This window comes from Dendrobates tinctorius, unplaced genomic scaffold, assembly GCF_039654945.1.
Source record: "Dendrobates tinctorius isolate UK_male_01 unplaced genomic scaffold, ASM3965494v1 ptg000293l, whole genome shotgun sequence".
Classification (NCBI taxonomy): domain Eukaryota; kingdom Metazoa; phylum Chordata; class Amphibia; order Anura; family Dendrobatidae; genus Dendrobates; species Dendrobates tinctorius.
Genome location: NW_027361960.1, coordinates 27,136,744 through 27,155,264, shown reverse-complemented (window position 1 = coordinate 27,155,264; position 18,521 = coordinate 27,136,744). Strand labels below are relative to the sequence as shown.

At 42.8% G+C, this 18,521-nt stretch overlaps 1 protein-coding gene across 2 annotated transcripts in view; it reads right to left on the bottom strand.

Moving 5' to 3' along the window:
• NUP133 (nucleoporin 133) overlaps positions 1–18,521 on the bottom strand; it is a 229,424-nt gene that overhangs the window by 100,008 nt on the left and 110,895 nt on the right. For both annotated transcript variants that reach the window (XM_073560207.1, XM_073560208.1), the window contains exons 9-11: positions 17,898–18,045; positions 8,065–8,212; positions 1,686–1,843 (exon numbers count right to left, since the gene is read on the bottom strand). In XM_073560207.1, the coding sequence (XP_073416308.1) occupies positions 1,686–1,843; positions 8,065–8,212; positions 17,898–18,045 (454 nt within the window). The remainder of the gene's footprint in view (positions 1–1,685; positions 1,844–8,064; positions 8,213–17,897; positions 18,046–18,521) is intronic.

The following is an 18,521-nucleotide window of genomic DNA, read 5'->3' as shown; positions in this document are numbered from 1 at the left end:
AAACTACCATTAGGCACACAGCAGGGGTTAGAAAGAAAGGCACGCGCTTTTTGTCTTTTGAAGTGTTATTTTGTTTGAAATATATGACAGTCGCCATGTGGCATTTGTAAACCTCCTTATGAGCAGAAAGTGTAGAATTGCCCCATATATTTGATATGAACATTTTGAACCTACAGATGCGTCACAGTTTTACATCAATGGGATGTGAAACTGAAAAGACATTTTTTCATTAAAATGTTGTAATGTTTAATTATTACAAGGACAATTGGAGAAAATAAACCTGGGATATAGGCAATACAGTTTTTCCTGAGTCTGCACATATCCAAATTGTGGGTCAGAAAGCTGATCAGGCACACTGCAACGTTCAAAAGAGAAAGAGCACCATTTTGGAGTACACATTTTGGCTAACAAGTTTGGAAAGAACTCCTAAGAGGCGTTATGGAGTCTCAATTGCAGCCAACTGCCTCATTATAGTGAGTGGGATTTTCGGCTGAACCCTTTGTTTTGGAGATTTAGGGTACGTGCCCACGATCAGAAATTGCTGCGGTTTTGAAGCTCGGATTTATGCAGTGTCAAAACTGCCGCGGCCAGATGTTATAGCATAGTGGATGGGATTTCTACATGTCTACATGTATGTGCACCTGTGGATCATCCGCAGAAACGGACATGGCGCGGGTCTTTCAGGACTGCAGCATGTTAATTTCTCATGCGGAGACGCTAGTCTCCACAAAAGAAATCTCATTAATAGAATGAATTGAACGCAGTAAATTCACTTGGTTAAATTAAGTGAACACAAGTGGATTGACCCGTTTTTAATAGAAGGCAGCAAAAATATGCTGCATCCAAAACACTGCTACTTCTGGATCGTGGGCACATATCCTGAGATGGAAACCCCAATGCAAGTGCTCAGTGGAGAGCACAGAGTATGAACCTGGTCTTATTGAGATCTTTAGGAGGTAGAATGAACAAATCGACAACCGTTCAAGAATAGGTTTTTTGTTTTTTTTTACGCCGATCAACATGTGGTGTAAGTGGAAAGTCATCATTATTATGATCAGTACTATTTACAGTAATGTCAGATTTCTATACTTTTTTTCCTTTTCCTACAAAAACAGTTTTGTAGAAAAAACTAAATACACTATAAATATATATTTTGGAAGCTATAACTGTTTTTTTCCCAACTGGTGGAGCTGAGCGGAGGCTTGTTTTGCTCCAAGAGAACAATTTAAGTTTTATTTACATATGACTTTTTTGAACAGTTTTTGCCTTGATTTGATTCTATTTTTATGGTTTTCATTGCCGGAGTTAAACAATGTGACAATTGTATAGATAACATCATTCCAGACATGACAATGAACATATGTCCATTTTTCAATTTAAAAAAAAAAAAAAAATGTATTTCTTGGTAAAATATTTTTAAACGGTTTTTACCTTATTTTTTTTGTAAGGTCTGTCTCCTATCTCACCCTAGTGTACGAACGTTTGGCTTGGCCTAAGGGGAAAGGGGTGCAAGCCCTTGCCAAACAATCTGCCAAAAACTTGTGTCAAAGAGAATAATTCATCATCTGGGAGGCCCGAAACACAGATTGTTAGCCGTTCGCACCAATATCTACGTGTTTGGCCTACTTTAATATGTGTAAGGGGTGGACTGTAATCCAGAAATAATAAAACATAAGAAAACTTACCAGATTACGAGCTCCAGCTGATGAACTGGACAGAGAATCTTCAACATCTGCTGGCAAGAGGGAGACAGTCTCACGAGGAACAACTGATAGAAGGCCACTCTTTTTTGTAAAAAAAACTGTCAGATCTGCACAGGACCCAGCTCCAATTATGTCATCTCCTGTAAAGAGTAAAAATATATTGAACAAAATATAAATAGTGATAACACAGCATACCAGCCAGTCTAGACACAAGCAGCATCTCTGAACATCCTGACATGTTAGCTAGACAGTAAGTCACATGGTATTCCCTATCCAAGTCGCCTAAAAATCTTAGTACCACAGGCGATTAGGCCAAGTTCCACTACCAAATTTGTGGTGTGGTTCACACATTGTATATTTGTGGTGAGCAATTTACAGTACAATACAAGTAAATGGGCTCTTCAAAATCCAATCATATGTTGTGGTCAAGAGGAAGAAGAGAGCAGGAGAGGGGGGAAACAGCATGAAATTAAAGGAGGTGCGGGTTTCAAATCTCCAACATGCTTATTTCAGGATCTCTTGTGACACACACTACAGTGGGGGAAAAAAAGTATTTAGTCAGTCAGCAATAGTGCAAGTTCCACCACTTAAAAAAATGAGAGGCGTCTGTAATTTACATCATAGGTAGACCTCAACTATGGGAGACAAACTGAGAAAAAAAAATCCAGAAAATCACATTGTCTGTTTTTTTTTCATTTTATTTGCATATTATGGTGGAAAATAAGTATTTGGTCAGAAACAAGCAATCAAGATTTCTGGCTCTCACAGACCTGTAACTTCTTCTTTAAGAGTCTCCTCTTTCCTCCACTCATTACCTGTAGTAATGGCACCTGTTTAAACTTGTTATCAGTATAAAAAGACACCTGTGCACACCCTCAAACAGTCTGACTCCAAACTCCACTATGGTGAAGACCAAAGAGCTGTCAAAGGACACCAGAAACAAAATTGTAGCCCTGCACCAGGCTGGGAAGACTGAATCTGCAATAGCCAACCAGCTTGGAGTGAAGAAATCAACTGTGGGAGCAATAATTAGAAAATGGAAGACATACAAGACCACTGATAATCTCCCTCGATCTGGTGCTCCACGCAAAATCCCACCCCGTGGGGTCAGAATGATCACAAGAACGGTGAGCAAAAATCCCAGAACTACGCGGGGGACCTAGTGAATGAACTGCAGAGAGCTGGGACCAATGTAACAAGGCCTACCATAAGTAACACACTACGCCACCATGGACTCAGATCCTGCAGTGCCAGACGTGTCCCACTGCTTAAGCCTGTACATGTCCGGGCCCGTCTGAAGTTTGCTAGAGAGCATTTGGATGATCCAGAGGAGTTTTGGGAGAATGTCCTATGGTCTGATGAAACCAAACTGGAACTGTTTGGTAGAAACACAACTTGTCGTGTTTGGAGGAAAAAGAATACTGAGTTGCATCCATCAAACACCATACCTACTGTAAAGCATGGTGGTGGAAACATCATGCTTTGGGGCTGTTTCTCGGCAAAGGGGCCAGGATGACTGATCCGGGTACATGAAAGAATGAATGGGGCCATGTATCGTGAGATTTTGAGTGCAAACCTCCTTCCATCAGCAAGGGCATTGAATATGAAACGTGGCTGGGTCTTTCAACATGACAATGATCCAAAGCACACCGCCAGGGCAACGAAGGAGTGGCTTCGTAAGAAGCATTTCAAGGTCCTGGAGTGGCCTAGCCAGTCTCCAGATCTCAACCATATAGAAAACCTTTGGAGGGAGTTGAAAGTCAGTGTTGCCAAGCGAAAAACCAAAAACATCACTGCTCTAGAGGAGATCTGCATGGAGGAATGGGCCAACATACCAACAACAGTGTGTGGCAACCTTGTGAAGACTTACAGAAAACATTTGACCTCTGTCATTGCCAACAAAGGATATATCACAAAGTATTGAGATGAAATTTTGTTTCTGACCAAATACTTATTTTCCACCATAATATGCAAATAAAATGAAAAAAAAACAGACAATGTGATTTTCTGGATTTTTTTTTCTCAGTTTGTCTCCCATAGTTGAGGTCTACCTATGATGTAAATTACAGACGCCTCTCATCTTTTTAAGTGGTGGAACTTGCACTATTGCTGACTGACTAAATACTTTTTTTCCCCACTGTATTTTCATCACCAGTGTGGTTTCAAACCTTTTCGGAAAAAAAAAAAAGCTAAGTTACTTTTCAAATAAACAGCAAATGTGTATTTCCTGCAGAAATGAATTGGAATAGTTTTTCAAGAACCTATGCAGAGCAGAAAAAAAGTCCTCCAAACATAGTATTGTACAAAAATAAGTTTTTATTGAAACATGAATTAAAAATATTAAAAATAAAATTTTTTGGAGATTTTTTGGAGATTACAGACCATACAGAAAAAAACTGCAAAAAACCCTGGACCTGAGAATGAACGGATAGTACCCCAAAGAATTATTACAGTATAATGCATCCAAAGTTGTATGCGATCTATAAATACATGCACAATAGACTGATTATAGAGTGCTCATATACAAAATAATGAACAATAATTATATAACAAAAATAATAAAGTGCAATGTGCAGACAATTGGAATACAGCAATAGGATGCAAAATGAGTACATAGATAGGTATTACTAACTGAACACTATTAGGGATGAGTTCTTGGCCATCCCAAATGAGGCGCACAGAGGGTTTATAATATTAATGCAATGAGTAAACACCTCAAAAACAATAAGGTAAATATGATGAGTTAACACCTCATGAGGGAAGTCACAGACACAGAGAAAAATGCATACCATGGCTCAAGGTGCAGAGTTCAAAGATAAATCAATCATAGACCTATCATAAGGAGCCAGGGAAATACCCAGAGTGAAGGTCCCAGTGTAACCCCTTGACGCACGTTTCAATGTCTTTATTCCTCAGAAGGGGTGCATGTAAGGGCAATCCAAAAGGACCACCTATTTATACCCATCTCATACAACAACTTACCTGCCAAATGTGAGTAGCGCCGGGTGTACACCATGATCCCCATGTGGCCAGAAGTCGCTGGTGCCATCTTAGATGGGCGCCACCCGGAAGGGCTCTCCCCAATGTGTGACCCCAGCGAAGAGTCAGTCAGTAACTCCCATAGGGGGTATGATCACAAGAGTCATCCCAACGTGCCTCCCCATATGTCACAAGTAACTGCTGCATTGTAGCTACAGTTACCATGGCTGGATGTAAACACAAAAACGTGTGGTGCCGCCCCACAAAAGTCATGTGTTCGCAACATCATGGTTACAATGCAAATCGGCACAGACACATCACTTTGTCTCAGTCTGAGTCCTTTCAGAAGTCTGGAGTCACATTCGCCAATTTATGGAAACATATGACGTCATAGTGAAAGATATTTCATTGAAGAAAAACACATAATTTGCCTACATTAATTAAAATATAAACCAGAGTGTGGTGAAAGTGGGCCAACATCCACCACACAGAATATAAAGGAGAGAGGTTTGGCGGATAGGGGATATTTAAGTAAAGAATGGGTACCAGAAAAAAAAATGAAAAATATGAAAAGTGGAAGAAAAAAAAATGTATTAAAAATAAAATATGAAAAAAGTGTTGGGATGAAAAATAAACTACCTACGACTGATATATCGGTCATAGGTTGTTGTCAGGAAATAGGACTTAATTCTTATTTTTCCAATTACACCTACAGAGCTTCAGCTGCAGCTCCTTGGCTTCTGATCGACATGCGGCCCCTTCCCCCCCCACTGGCTTGAAAAGTACACTGAGCTCATCAACATCCCCCTTCACAGCTGCATGGCCCCTCCGTCTGCCTGTGTAATTCTATACCACTTTTTTCCCCTCCCTCGGAAATGTGGTTTGGTATCAGCTAAACAAGCCTTTGCTTAAAAGCATTGTTTTGGAAGTTCCTTTGTTGCCTAAAACTTGAATATAATAAATGCAGATTGGGCATAGATGCAGGAAACGTATATATTTGGAATCTGCATGATCAAAGCTATTCACCACAGCGTTTTGCAATCTCCTTGTTCACCAGAAACTGAGAAATGGGTATATGTTTCCCCGTAATACCTAGAGATATGATGTTTAGTCTCAAACAAAAGATGATTTTGTAAGCAGACATATAATACTTCCGTCGTCCCTCTACGAGCTTCTCCCCAAGAGTTATGGCCAATAGAACGTTTTTCATAACTTCCCCAAAAGGGCATATCCAGCCACCTGATGAGGTCAGCACGGGGGAAGTCCCTAAGTTTATGGGCCAACTATAAAACAGGAACAGCCGTTTTGCAGGGTGTTCAGTACTTGGGGAAGGATAGCCATTTACCATCCATGCTGAATCTTGCCTTTGGGAACCCCTCCTCGGGGCGTAGCCTGGAGTGAGATGAGAGCAGACGTGTGCTCATCCAGCTCCTGCACAGGTTCTATCTAGCCAGGACATACTTTGTGACACTTCAAAACACTTCATTATCTCCCTACTGTGAAGATCAAAGTGCGGTGACCCTGCTACATCCTCTGGAATGCGCCTATATCATCCATGACAGGCAAAAAAGGCCTCAGAAAGAATGCCGGGAATCCGGACAGGACGGCTCTCATGCTGCTGGTGAGGTGGAGGAGGAGCTACAGGAAGATGGACGCAGTGAGTAGATTACAGCGTTTTGCCAGGAGCACAGGAGGGCACCAGACTCAAAACAAAGGTGGAGGAGGAGATGTGTGCACATCACAGAGGTATGAGAAGGGAGATGAGGAACCTGAGCAGGGGGAGGTGGACAATGATGAAAGTGAAGATGAGATTCAGAGTGGCTCTCAGGGAAGTGACACAGGACATGGTGAGGTGAATGCAGAGTTGCTGAGGGGAAAGAAGGGAGAACTGTTATTGTCGGAGGAGCCGACCTTAAAAGAAGTTTTTCACGCCATAATACACTGACTTCTATATCAGCAACATGGCGACGCAGCTAGGCAACATCCAAGCTAACGTGACTAAAATGCAGCACACTATGCATGTGGTGAAGGAGAGAGTGGGAGAAGTTGAAAAAAAGAATCAGCTCTGCGGGGGACTATATAGCAGGAGCTGAGAAGGGATATAAACAAATGGCAATGGCCCTTACTGCTGTCCAGGCCAAAGTGGATGACTTGGAAAACAGGTCCCGGCGCAATAACTTGAGATTGGTCGGCGTGCCGGGAACCCTTCCTCCACATGGCGTGCCATTGACTGATAAGTGTAAGTTCATCTTTTAATCCATTTTTTATTTTGTAATCGCCTGTATATACTGTAACTTGACTCGTTTGTAACATCTTTTATATTTTTTATAAAAACACTGCCTATTTTTTCTGGAGTAAATCTATAAAATTTACTAGTTTTGTTTTCCTTGCTCTATAAACGTATTGTCACGTCCTTCGTGCTAAAGCTACGCTACTGTGTGGTTTGGCTCCTGACCCAATATTGATTTTTATTGTAGAATGAGGAGCTGGTGGCAGCAAAGTGTGTTCTGGGGTATTTGGGAGATTCTGGCAGTGACGGAACGGAGGCTTTACATGTGTATTTCCTGTCTGAGACTGGGGATAAACAGAGTGCCCAATAGCCAGTACACGGCAAGACAACTATTGTGCTGACTACTTATCCTAGGTGTAGTTCCCTGGCTGACCTGAGGGTAAGAGGGCGGCAGCTGCTAGTTCCAAACCGGAACTGGAAAATTGGCTATAATAAATCCCTGATGAACTGGGGGCAACTACACACCCCCAGTTCATGACAGTTGCCTCCCCCTCTTTGGTGCGGGCTCTGGTGCGGAGCCCACACATTTTCCAGCACATGACAGCTCCACCCATTAGCGTCAATGCCATATGACCGTAGGTCGCAGATGGCTTGACATGACAACCTGGGGTCTGCAGCCCTATGTGAAACACAAGCAATCAGAAGATCGCAGCTGCTAATCTAAGGAGACTATTAAAGCAAGTAAAAAGTTTTTAAAATAAGTTTTTAAAAAAAAGTTCTAATCACCCCCTTTTTGCCCCATTCAAAATAAATTAAAAAAAAACCCCACACATTTGGTATTGCTGCATTCAGAAACGCCGATCTACCAAGATAGGTGACTGTTATATTCTAAGGCTGCATTGAAGATGCAAGTCCTACACAGATGTCACGCGCAGCTGTAGAATGGGTTCATGTCTGTCTTATGATGATCTGACATTTTGGTAACATGCCCTGATACTAGTAAACAGTGTGGCTTGGGTACCTAGAAATATTGACCTTACATGGACAGCTATTTTGGCATACTGAGGGTTGCCGCTACAACAGTCTGCATCGTGACACAGAATATAATGAATTAGCATGTTACATAAGACACACTTTAAATTCATAAACTACCTTGTGCTTCAAATGAGATTTTCTCCTGTGGCATAGTGGCTCGCCTCGTCCCCGTGCAGCAAGCGAAGACCATATCCTTAGTATATATGCACGTGAAGTGGCTGGTAAAGCATGGGATCACAATCTGGGCAAACAGCATTTCTTCACACTAAAGTTAAAAAAACAAAACAAAAAAAAAAAAAAAAACTTATGCTGATTGTATTCCATTGTGTACACGAACATCAATACCGGGCCCATCCAGGTTGCCATCTAAAAGGGATTGGCTGGCCATAGACCACACGTCTGCATTAACCAATTGGCTGCATACTTGCAAAATTTGCGTCGCAAATAATATACTTGTAGTCACGCTCCTGCCGCTGGAGAATCAGTGCAGTGCACGATGTGATGATTCACAAAGCTGAAGTCAAAGACTGCAGACTTACAGTCTTAGGCCAGACAACCCCTTTAACTAAAAAAAATCTCAGTCAATAACAGGGACATGGTGCCAACCCTGTATATTCTACAAGCAATGCACACATTCTGAGAGTAAAAGCAATATGTGAGTAATACAGATTTGCAAATAAAATCAAGTGGAATTGAATTCTACTCAAATTTTACCAAAATCTGCATTTGCCAAAAAGCAGATTTTTTTTTGCTAATCTGCATATGCACACATTCAAAAGGATCTGCGCATGTGTGCAAGGGCATGGCAAACATTGTGACATTAAGACCTTTGGCAGAACACTACTGGGCCTTTTCATAGCCATAAGTCCTGAGCTAGTGTGAGAGGCCAGGGGATTTCAGTGAGACTGGTGGGAAGAAGATGTGAAGAGGCCTGGATAGATGATTGAAGAGCGGAGAGGCTGAAGGACGGAGCCATGCAATTAGAACAGGTGGGTCCCTGGCATTTTTTTTGCATCAGATAGATATACTTTTTTTTTTTTTCTTCTTTTTAAAGTATTACTACATCATGCTATACAGGCATTCTAATTCAATGACTTGTAAGATGTTCAATGAAGCCTTGAAGGAGCAGAGCCTCCATCTGCAGACTACAAAGCTTTGTGGTATCCCACAAATTCAATTACCGGTACTCTAGTTTTGATTGCCAAACTGCATCCTCCAAACTGCACACAGACAGTTCTACAAATTGTGTGCCACAATATTCCAGAATGTGGATCCTCTCAAGTATTCTTGAAAACGGAGGCCATTGGACAAAATTCCAGAACTAGTATCACTCACATAAAATTGCATTTGTGATGATTCCGTTCCTTATACCCATTTTTTTCTTAACCCCTTAGTAGTAGAGCCAATTTTGTACTTAATGACCAAGCCGATTTTTAAAATGTTCCCAATAAAACCTTCAACTCAATCAACCAAAACAGCAAGTCCCCACTCCGTTCCATCATCTGTTAACGGAAATATAGTAGACTTTCACGTTACTGGTAGTGCAAGATAACAAGCAGGAACGCAGGATGCTGTAACGGTACGCAGGTAGCAGAGCAAGGGTTTCCAGGCTTATTTACAGGAAAAATACTCCACGCAGGGAGGTAAAGAGTTAAACAGTATTAAAGGCACAGTACAATACAACAGTTCAAATACTGGCAAACGTATAAGGAAGTCCTAATACTCCAGCTGCTGCGAACTTAATGGTGCTGGCAACAGCCGACGCAGTGTCCTCATTAATGGGGTCAAGCACAGAACAATACCCCCGTCTTCTGGTGATAGTGGCCTGTCTCCAGTACCTTCCACTGCCCCTAGTCCATACACTGTAGTTTCCTTCAAAGGTAAGGGCCACGACTACTGTCTAAGCCCGACAAGACTCCTGCACAACTCTCCTCAGCGTCTCGGCCAAGCGAGCCCAAAGTGGCTGACGGTAAGAGGGATCGCGATCTGGTACGGGCCCCACGTGGCTCAGAAGTTGTTTAACGGCACTGTCAGGGTACAAAGGTCTGTCCTGTCCTCGGTCACTTGTATGGGGCACAAATGTTATACTCACGGACACGGAGCGTTCTGTGTCTTGCTGACAGTCACCGGACCCACGCTGCACGTCCCGTTCTCTCTGGTCCCAGATATTGGCGGCGGGTGACAACCGGCACTGGCTCGCACGGTGCTGGTGTTCTCAGGACACGGTGCTTCTCCCTCTGGCTGCTGCAAGGCTGGCTCAGGTCTACTCAATGTGCACGTCTCTGTTCGGGGTATACAGCCCTGCTCTGCTTTGCACGGCTCTGCAGCAGTCTCTCTCCGGTGTACTACTGTACACGCTTGGCTCTGCAGGCGACAGGGCCCTTTCTATCTGACCCCTTGCAGCGTCAGTACTCCATGCAGGGGACAAGGGAAGCAGAGCGTGCGACTAACCACTCTGCTGCCAAACTTTCTTGTTACGAGCGCTTTCCCTTTTTATCTGCAGGCTGCCGCGCGCCCTTTTCTGGCTCTCCCTGCCCCCTCCTGCCAGCAGGAAGCTCCGTCTCTCTCCGGCTTACCCCAGGCAGCAAGGGGAAGGTCCGCCCCGCTCAGGCTTCCCCCCGAAAATAGAGGATGCAGCCCTTCTAGTTCCGTACCCGGCATGCAGGTACCCTAGGTCCGGTCTATCTCCTTACAGTAGCACAAAGGCTCTGGAAAAGCCCTGTGGTTCCTTGTCCATTCAGCACTCCCAAATCCAAATGCCCCCTCCCTTCTGCGCTCCACAGTGTGCCTAAAGTACATTTAGCGCACGTTTGGCATTTCTGTAGTGATGAGAACCCGCCTAATTTACGGTTGCGTGTCTCCAGAAACATGAGCTGGGCACAACATATTCATCATTACAATAGCAGATTTGCAACTTTCACTCAGCAACATCCACTACTACTTTTTTCTGGACACTAACCATGGAGTCAAAATCATCACTATAATTGTACATAAATTTCCAAAGGGGTATAAATTTAAAAATGGAGTCTCCAAGGGAGGGGGATTGTGCTCTTCTAGCACTTTGGGGTTCTGTATATGGAATCTGCAAAGCATTCTAGGAAAATCTGCGCTCCAGTAGGCAAATGGCACCCCGTCCCTCCCTGAGCCTCGCTGTTTGGCTAAGCATTACTGTACAGCCACATATGGGGTATTTTAACATTCAGTAGAATTAATGTGCCAAATTTTGTCACTATTTTCACCCATTTACCCTTGTGAAAATGTAAAATCTGGAGCTAAAACTAAAGTTTTGTGGTAAAAATGCAGTTATTTTTTTTTTCACTGCCAAATGGCATAAATTCAGTGACACACTCATGGAGTCAATATGATCACTGCACCCCTAGATGAATTCATTCAGATGTGTACTTTTTAAGACGACGTCACATATGGGGGGGGGGGAGGGGTTGTTCTGGCAGTCAATGTGACATAGCACCCTCAAACCATTCCAGCAAAATCTAAACCCTAATACAATGCTTCTTCCCTTCTACTTATGAGAAATTGCAGGACAAATTTTTACGGCCATTATTTTTCCTGTTATCTTTGTGGAAAAAAAAAAAAAAGTGTCCCCATTACAATTTTTGAGAAAAAAGTTAAATGTTCATTTTTTTCCTTCCACATTCCAAAAATTCCTGTGACACGCCTGAAGGGTTAGTAAACTTCTAGAATGTGGTTTTGAGCGCCCTGAGGGTTGCAGTTTTTAGAATTGTGTAATTTTGGGGTAGTTTCTGTCAAATAGACCCCTCAAAATCATTTCAAATGTAATGTGGCCCCTAAACAAAAAATTGTTTTGTAAATTTTGTTGAAAAAAAAAAAAAATGAGAAATAGTTGGTCAACTTTTAACCTGACTTCCTAACAAAAAAAAAAAATAATACAGATAAGCGTATATACTCGAATATAAACCGAGATTTTCAGCCCATTTTTTGGGGCTGAAAGTCCCCCTCTCGGCTTATAGTCGAGTCATATACACCGGGGGGTCGGAGGGGGAGGGGGGGCAGGGGTGTCCGGTCATACTTACCCGTTCTGACGCTGTCTCTTGAGCCCCCAGCTTCTCCGCGCTCTCTCTTCCTGCCTTCAGCAGTCACGTACCGCTCATTAAAACTCATGAATATGTGCATATTCATGAGTTTTAATGAGCAGTATCACATGACCGCTGAACGCAAGAAGAGAGAGCGCGGAGAAGCTGGGGGCTCAAGACACAGCGTCAGGACGGGTAAGTAGAGCGATACTCACCTGTCCTGCATCCATGGCTGCTTGCTGCTGTCTGTCATCGGTCAGTGACTTCAGACAGCAGAGGGCGCGGTGACGTGATTAGTGCGCCGCGCCCCCTGCAGTCTGAACGTCACTGACCGATGACGTGGCAGATAGCGGTGAGAAGCCATGGATGCAAGACAGGGGAGTATCTGACACCCTGCGACGGAGAGGTGAGTATGTCTTTTTTATTTTTACATGCAGCAGCGGCAGCACATGGGGGAATAATCTAAGGAGTTTCTTATGGGGTCAGCATAAGGGGGAATAATCTAAGGAGCTTCTTATGGGGTCAGCATATGGGGGAATAATCTAAGGAGCTTCTTATGGGGTCAGCATAAGGGGGAATAATCTAAGGAGCTTCTTATGGGGTCAGCATATGGGGGAATAATCTAAGGAGCTTCTTATGGGGTCAGCATATGGGGGAATAATCTAAGGAGCTTCTTCTGGGGACACCATATGGGGGAATAATCTATGGAGCATTTCCCACCCTAGGCTTATACTCGAGTCAATAAGTTTTCCCAGTTTTTTGTGGGAAAATTTGGGGGGTCGGCTTATACTCGGGTCGGCTTATACTCGAGCATATACGGTATGTTTCAAAAATTGTGCTGATGTAAAGTAGACATGTGGGAAATATTATATTTGTCTACATCTGTTGACAAATTGATGCTTTGGGACATGTGTTTTAAGGGCATAAAAATTAAAACGTTTGCAAATTGCTTAATTTTCGCCAAATTACTGTTTTTTTTTTTCACAAATAAATGCAAGTCATATCAAAGAAATTTTGCCACTATAAGGTACAGGGTGGGTCATTTATATGGATACACCTAAATAAAATGGGAATGGTTGGTGATATCAACTTCCTGTTTGTGGCACATTAGTATATGGGAGGGGGAAAACTTTTCAAGATAGGTGGTGACCATGGCGGCCATTTTGGATCCAACTTTATTTTTTCCAATGGGAAGAGAGTCATGTGACACTTCAAATTTATTGAGATTTTCACAAGAAAAACAATGGTGTGCTTGGTTTTAACATAACTTTATTCTTTCATGAGTTATTTACAAGTTTATGACCATTTATAAAATGTGTTCAAAGAGCTGACCATTGTGTTGGATTGTCAATGCAACCCTCTTCTACCACTTTTCACACACTGATAGCAACAACGCAGAAGAAATGCTTGTCTAAGGGGGTCACATTCATTGTAGGAATGCTCGGACCTGACACCCATAATGTTTTGTCATGTGTGCGTTAGTGGCTTCCAAAGCTTGAATACCATTTCTTAACATTTTGTCCTGCTGTAAGCTCAATAACAGTACTCTGCTGCCACCTAGTGACGATTTCAAAAGACTTTACTTACCTGCTAAAAGCACCTATTAGGCTATGCTCACATTGCATTATTGCTGCTTTTTTTATGCAAATCAAAAATTTTTTATAGTACCAGCAAAAACTATAAGATTTGAGAAATCTCACATGCTTTGGGTTTTTCCCCAACAAATCAAAAACTGCTGCTTTTTGAAAACTGACGTATGTCCATTTTTGCAGCATATTTTTCATTTTCAGAAAGCAATGAGTAAATGTAAAAAAGTAATAATTTTAATTATTGCTCCAAGATTTTTATGGCTTTCTTTCTTATATAGTGCCATCACATTCCACATCTCTTTACATACATAGTGAACCCCCCATTAGGGACAGTGATGATAATCTAAATTCCCAACCAGTATGTCTTGGGTGTGTGGAAGGAAACCAGAGTACCCGGAGGAAACCCACGCAAACACGGGGAGAACATACAAACTCTGAGCCACCGTGCTGCCCACAAGATTATGCGGCTGGGTGATTTTAATGCAATTTTTCATCATATTCTTCACGTTTCATCAACATGTGTTGATAAATCAAAAGGTCAGCATATCCTTTAGGCCGGAGTCACACTAGCGACTAATACGGACGAGTGATATGCAATAAAACATCACATAGCACTCGGACCAGTATTCATTTATGGGGCAGCTCCCATCAGTTTTTCTCGGCTGTTTTCAACATGCGAGTGAATTCGCAGCATGCAGCGATTGTCACCGACACTCGGCCGAGTCTCGGCTCACTTTCACCCATATAAGCCTATGGGTGTGAGGGACACAGCACACATCACTCGGAGATCATCCGAGTGATGTGCGCTATACGCTGACCCCAGCAATGGAGGAGATTACTAAATTCATTTCTCCATATCCACCGCAGCTGTGCGAGAGGCTCAGAGCACAAACACATGACATGGCTCCTGCTCGCAGCAGAGCAGGAGCCGAGGGTCATTAGCATATCGCATCCGATGTGCTTACATCGGTTGCCATACGCTAATGTGACCCCGGCCTTAGGGAAATATGCTTAATCTAAATCATTTAGTAGATACCTAGAGAGAACTAGTCACTCATAAGGGTACTGTCACGGCCACGTGTCTGGACGCAGACGATACCGCAAGGCGTACCCATAACACACGTGACCCTGGATACAGCGCCTCCAGTGGCGAATTTAAATAAGGGGAACCTGGGAAACATTAACAATGGTGGGCCCTGCGATAGGGAATGGGGACGTGGAGACCTCCTAAGCTCCCCTGAGCCAGTATCCCTACACTCCTTATGTTCCCTATACAGGCTCCGCACCTGTCGCCGCACGCGAACCTTAAACCCTTGCTCGCCCTGACCCTAAACCCTCACTAGGGAATTGGTCGGTGCGGAGACTAATCCCACCACTGCACTAACACCACACATGAGGAAAGAAGACAATACAGGGGAAACACCACTTAGCTTTAGGCTCTGTGCTTATGCTCCTGCAACAGAGCCCCACCACCTACGTGCGTCTTCTCCTCCACCCGGATCCATCACCATCCTGGATCCTACACCATAGTGCAGCCTTGGAGCAGAGTCCCATCTCCAGTTGCAGCAGTCCAATAACAAAGTCCCAAGGATGAGTCAGCCTCTGCCAAAACTCTAAGCATGCTTGAGTCCAGCTCTCGGCCACCAAGTCGAGCATGCCGAGTGCAACTCTCTCCATAGTCGCCACTCCACAAAGCCATGCACGCACTTCCCGCCGACACCATAAACTGCGACTCCTCCACGCCATGCCAGCAATTCCTGCAGACACCATTAGCTGCCACTCGTCTCCTCTGGCTGACTGCGCAGGACTCCTCTTCAGCTCCATGTTCACCCAGGCTTCACAAACTCAGAATGAATCAATCAATATCACCAGCAGTGATTGCACACCCTGAGACTCACTTATAGAGCCCCACACCTGATTCATAATTACGTGCACATTAAACCTAAAGTGCGATACCACTAGCCACCACCGGGGACAGTCAAGTCACTTGGCACTTGCCAAAGTAAGGAAAGTTCACCCTGTGCAATTTAAAACTGTCAGATCAAATTCAGATCATGACAGGTACACTTTCTGGTTCATCACTTATACGCCAGGTTTAATTATAGTGTAAAACCCTCTTCTACGATTGCAGTATTAGTCTACCCTAGGCCCGCTCAATTTTCTTGGTCTAAGCTACCTTTCATTATTGGAATTTCCAAACCAGCTCCGTATAATAGAACACTTGAATCCTCGCCTAGCTGACCCTGCAATTAAGTCAGAAAACCTCTGTCAGATTTTTTTTCCACTCACTAGTTATAGAAACAAGCTGCTTCTGGATATGGCTAGCCAATATGTCCATAAGGCCAGAGGATTTCCTCACCACTCTGAGGATCTAGCTACAAGTTCAGCTGGGGACTGACTTGTAGTGTACAGCATCTGCACTGATGAATCAAGTTTGGTGAGGAAACGAATCGGAAGAAAACGTCTTACATTTTGATCCGAGTGTCGGATCAGAATCGGCAATGCAAGCCTATGGGTCCGGGGAAAGATGTGGACCGCAGTAGAAACTTTGGTAAATCTATCATTTTGATTATATTTATACAACCAGAAAAGGCATGACCACAGTGACATCTTTTGTTCTGTGAAACTAGGGAGTCTAAATTGAGCGCTGTACATTGCATCTACGCTTTTTTGCACTCCTAAATACTTAAATTGAGAAACGTATGGAACAGTGTGTGACAGACAACACACCCTCTCTCTCCCAAATGTGAATAGGGCATATTTAGTCAAATTTATCTTCAACCCAGTAATGGAGCCAAGTCTCTAAATTAATTCCAATAGGTATTGCCATCATCCGCCATATAATCAAGGGTTTCATCAGCATACAATATTTTTTCAATAAGTGACCTGCTAGGAGTCCCCTTAATGGATCCAAATTGAGCTCCTGCCAGTGGCAATGAAACAAGTGTGAGTAACTGGGGGTCATTCTGACAGTTCAATGCTGTGCTAGTTAATGGTGTGGTCTGGAATTTAGTACAGATGAAAAAAATTGTACCTTGACAATAATCAACATTCTGATGATCATTACTTTTATTATCATTAAATGTGTGTAGTTTTTTTGTGGGAATAAGTGCTCTTTTATAAGGGTTGGCTGTGACTTATTTTGATGAACTTTGTTTAGGATAGGTAATCAATATTCTAAACCTTGCCTGACTGCACTTGGCCATGAAATATCAACATCTGCTGATGGCAGCTCTCTTTGCAATTGCCAACAAATGACATTGCAGATGTGCTCGGTGGAAAAGAAGTATGGAGAAGCTACGTGCGATGGTAGCAGTTTTGCACCATGATAGACTTTCAGAGTGGTGGTGAGGTCAATGGAATAGCTGGAGATTAGTGATGAGCGAGTATACTCGATGCTCGAGTTTTCCTGACCATGCTCGGTTGGGTCTGAGTTTTTTGGCGTGCTTGGAGATTTAGTGTTTGTCGACACAGCTGCATGATTGGTGGCTGCTAGACAGTCTGAATGCATGTGTGGAATTCCTAACAGGCAATCCCCACATGTACTCAGGCTGTCTAGCAGCCGCAAATCATGCAGCTGAGGCGACAAACACAATCTCCGAGCACGACAAAATACTCAGATCACCAGAGCATGCTTGGGAAAACCCGAGCAACGAGTATACTTTCTCATCACTAGTGGAGATCTGACTCGTAGCCCAATATCATGCAAAAGTGCCTTCTTAGGTTTTGTGTAGACACGGATTGACACCTTAGGCTTGGTATGTAACATTGATTTCACTTGTAGAGAGAATGGATCACTGCACACCATTCATGAATTATGACGAGACCATGTGGGCAGTGCCATGAAAAGTTTTTGAGGAGACATCACACAAGTGCGACTCCAGGGATTATGGTGTGGGGTGAAATAATGCATGGTATCCGGACCACTTTAGTAATCGTTCCAAGAGACACTAAAAGCTCACCACTACATTGACTTGGTTGTGAACTAGTGGTATAGCCTTTTCTCCAGCGTTCCAGGAGCCATGTGTTCAACACACCAGGATCCCTGTAACTTGTGACATTGTGCGCTGCCTGAATTGACTAAATGTACTACCATGGCCTGCAGTGTCTCCAGAGTGGTCTTCAATCGAGCACTTCTCAAACATTATTGGTCCGCAATTGCAATGGGGCTGCCAGCGGTTCTTGTTGAATTGCATGCCAGAATATTCAGACAATTAACTACTTCACCACTGTCACAAAAAAAAATAAATGGTATATATCCGTACGACTGAAATGCACAACAGAATTTTCCTATAAATAAATGACTCACCTGAAACAGAGGACTGAGCTGAATGACCTGAACATTAATTAGGTCAGAAAAGTTGTAGCCTTCATCCTTTACAGTTATAAGCGTGTAATAGCTCATACAAGGAGTATCGCCTGGATGCCAAGCAGCAGCCAAGATGACCAATCCATCACTGATTTGTAAATAAAAATAAAAAGGAAAATGTAAACATTTCATAAAAATTTTTATAAAGCAAATTAAAGATAAATGTATTCATTATTACAAATAAATGTTTTAAATTATACATACAACAGTCTACAAAAGCACCAAAAAATTTACAGTGTATTGTGCAGAACCAGGCACATCTCAGAAACTACCTTGAAGTTACAGACTGTGGAAAATAAATTGTGGTTTGTGGTTGAACAAAATTACTAAGCGAGGTCTATAAAATAAAGTTTGTATAGAACCCTTTCTTTATTTTGCTGCACTGAAGGATGGACATTTGTACTGCTACTGTTTGAGTAGTAATGGCTTCAGCTCTGTTCTCAACACATTTTATTCATTTATACTGTATATACACTTACTTACTAAACTCTAAATCAAGTTTGCCACACCAAGCATTCACAAACATGACATTTTGGGACAAAACTTTTTTTTTGCTCCTTAACC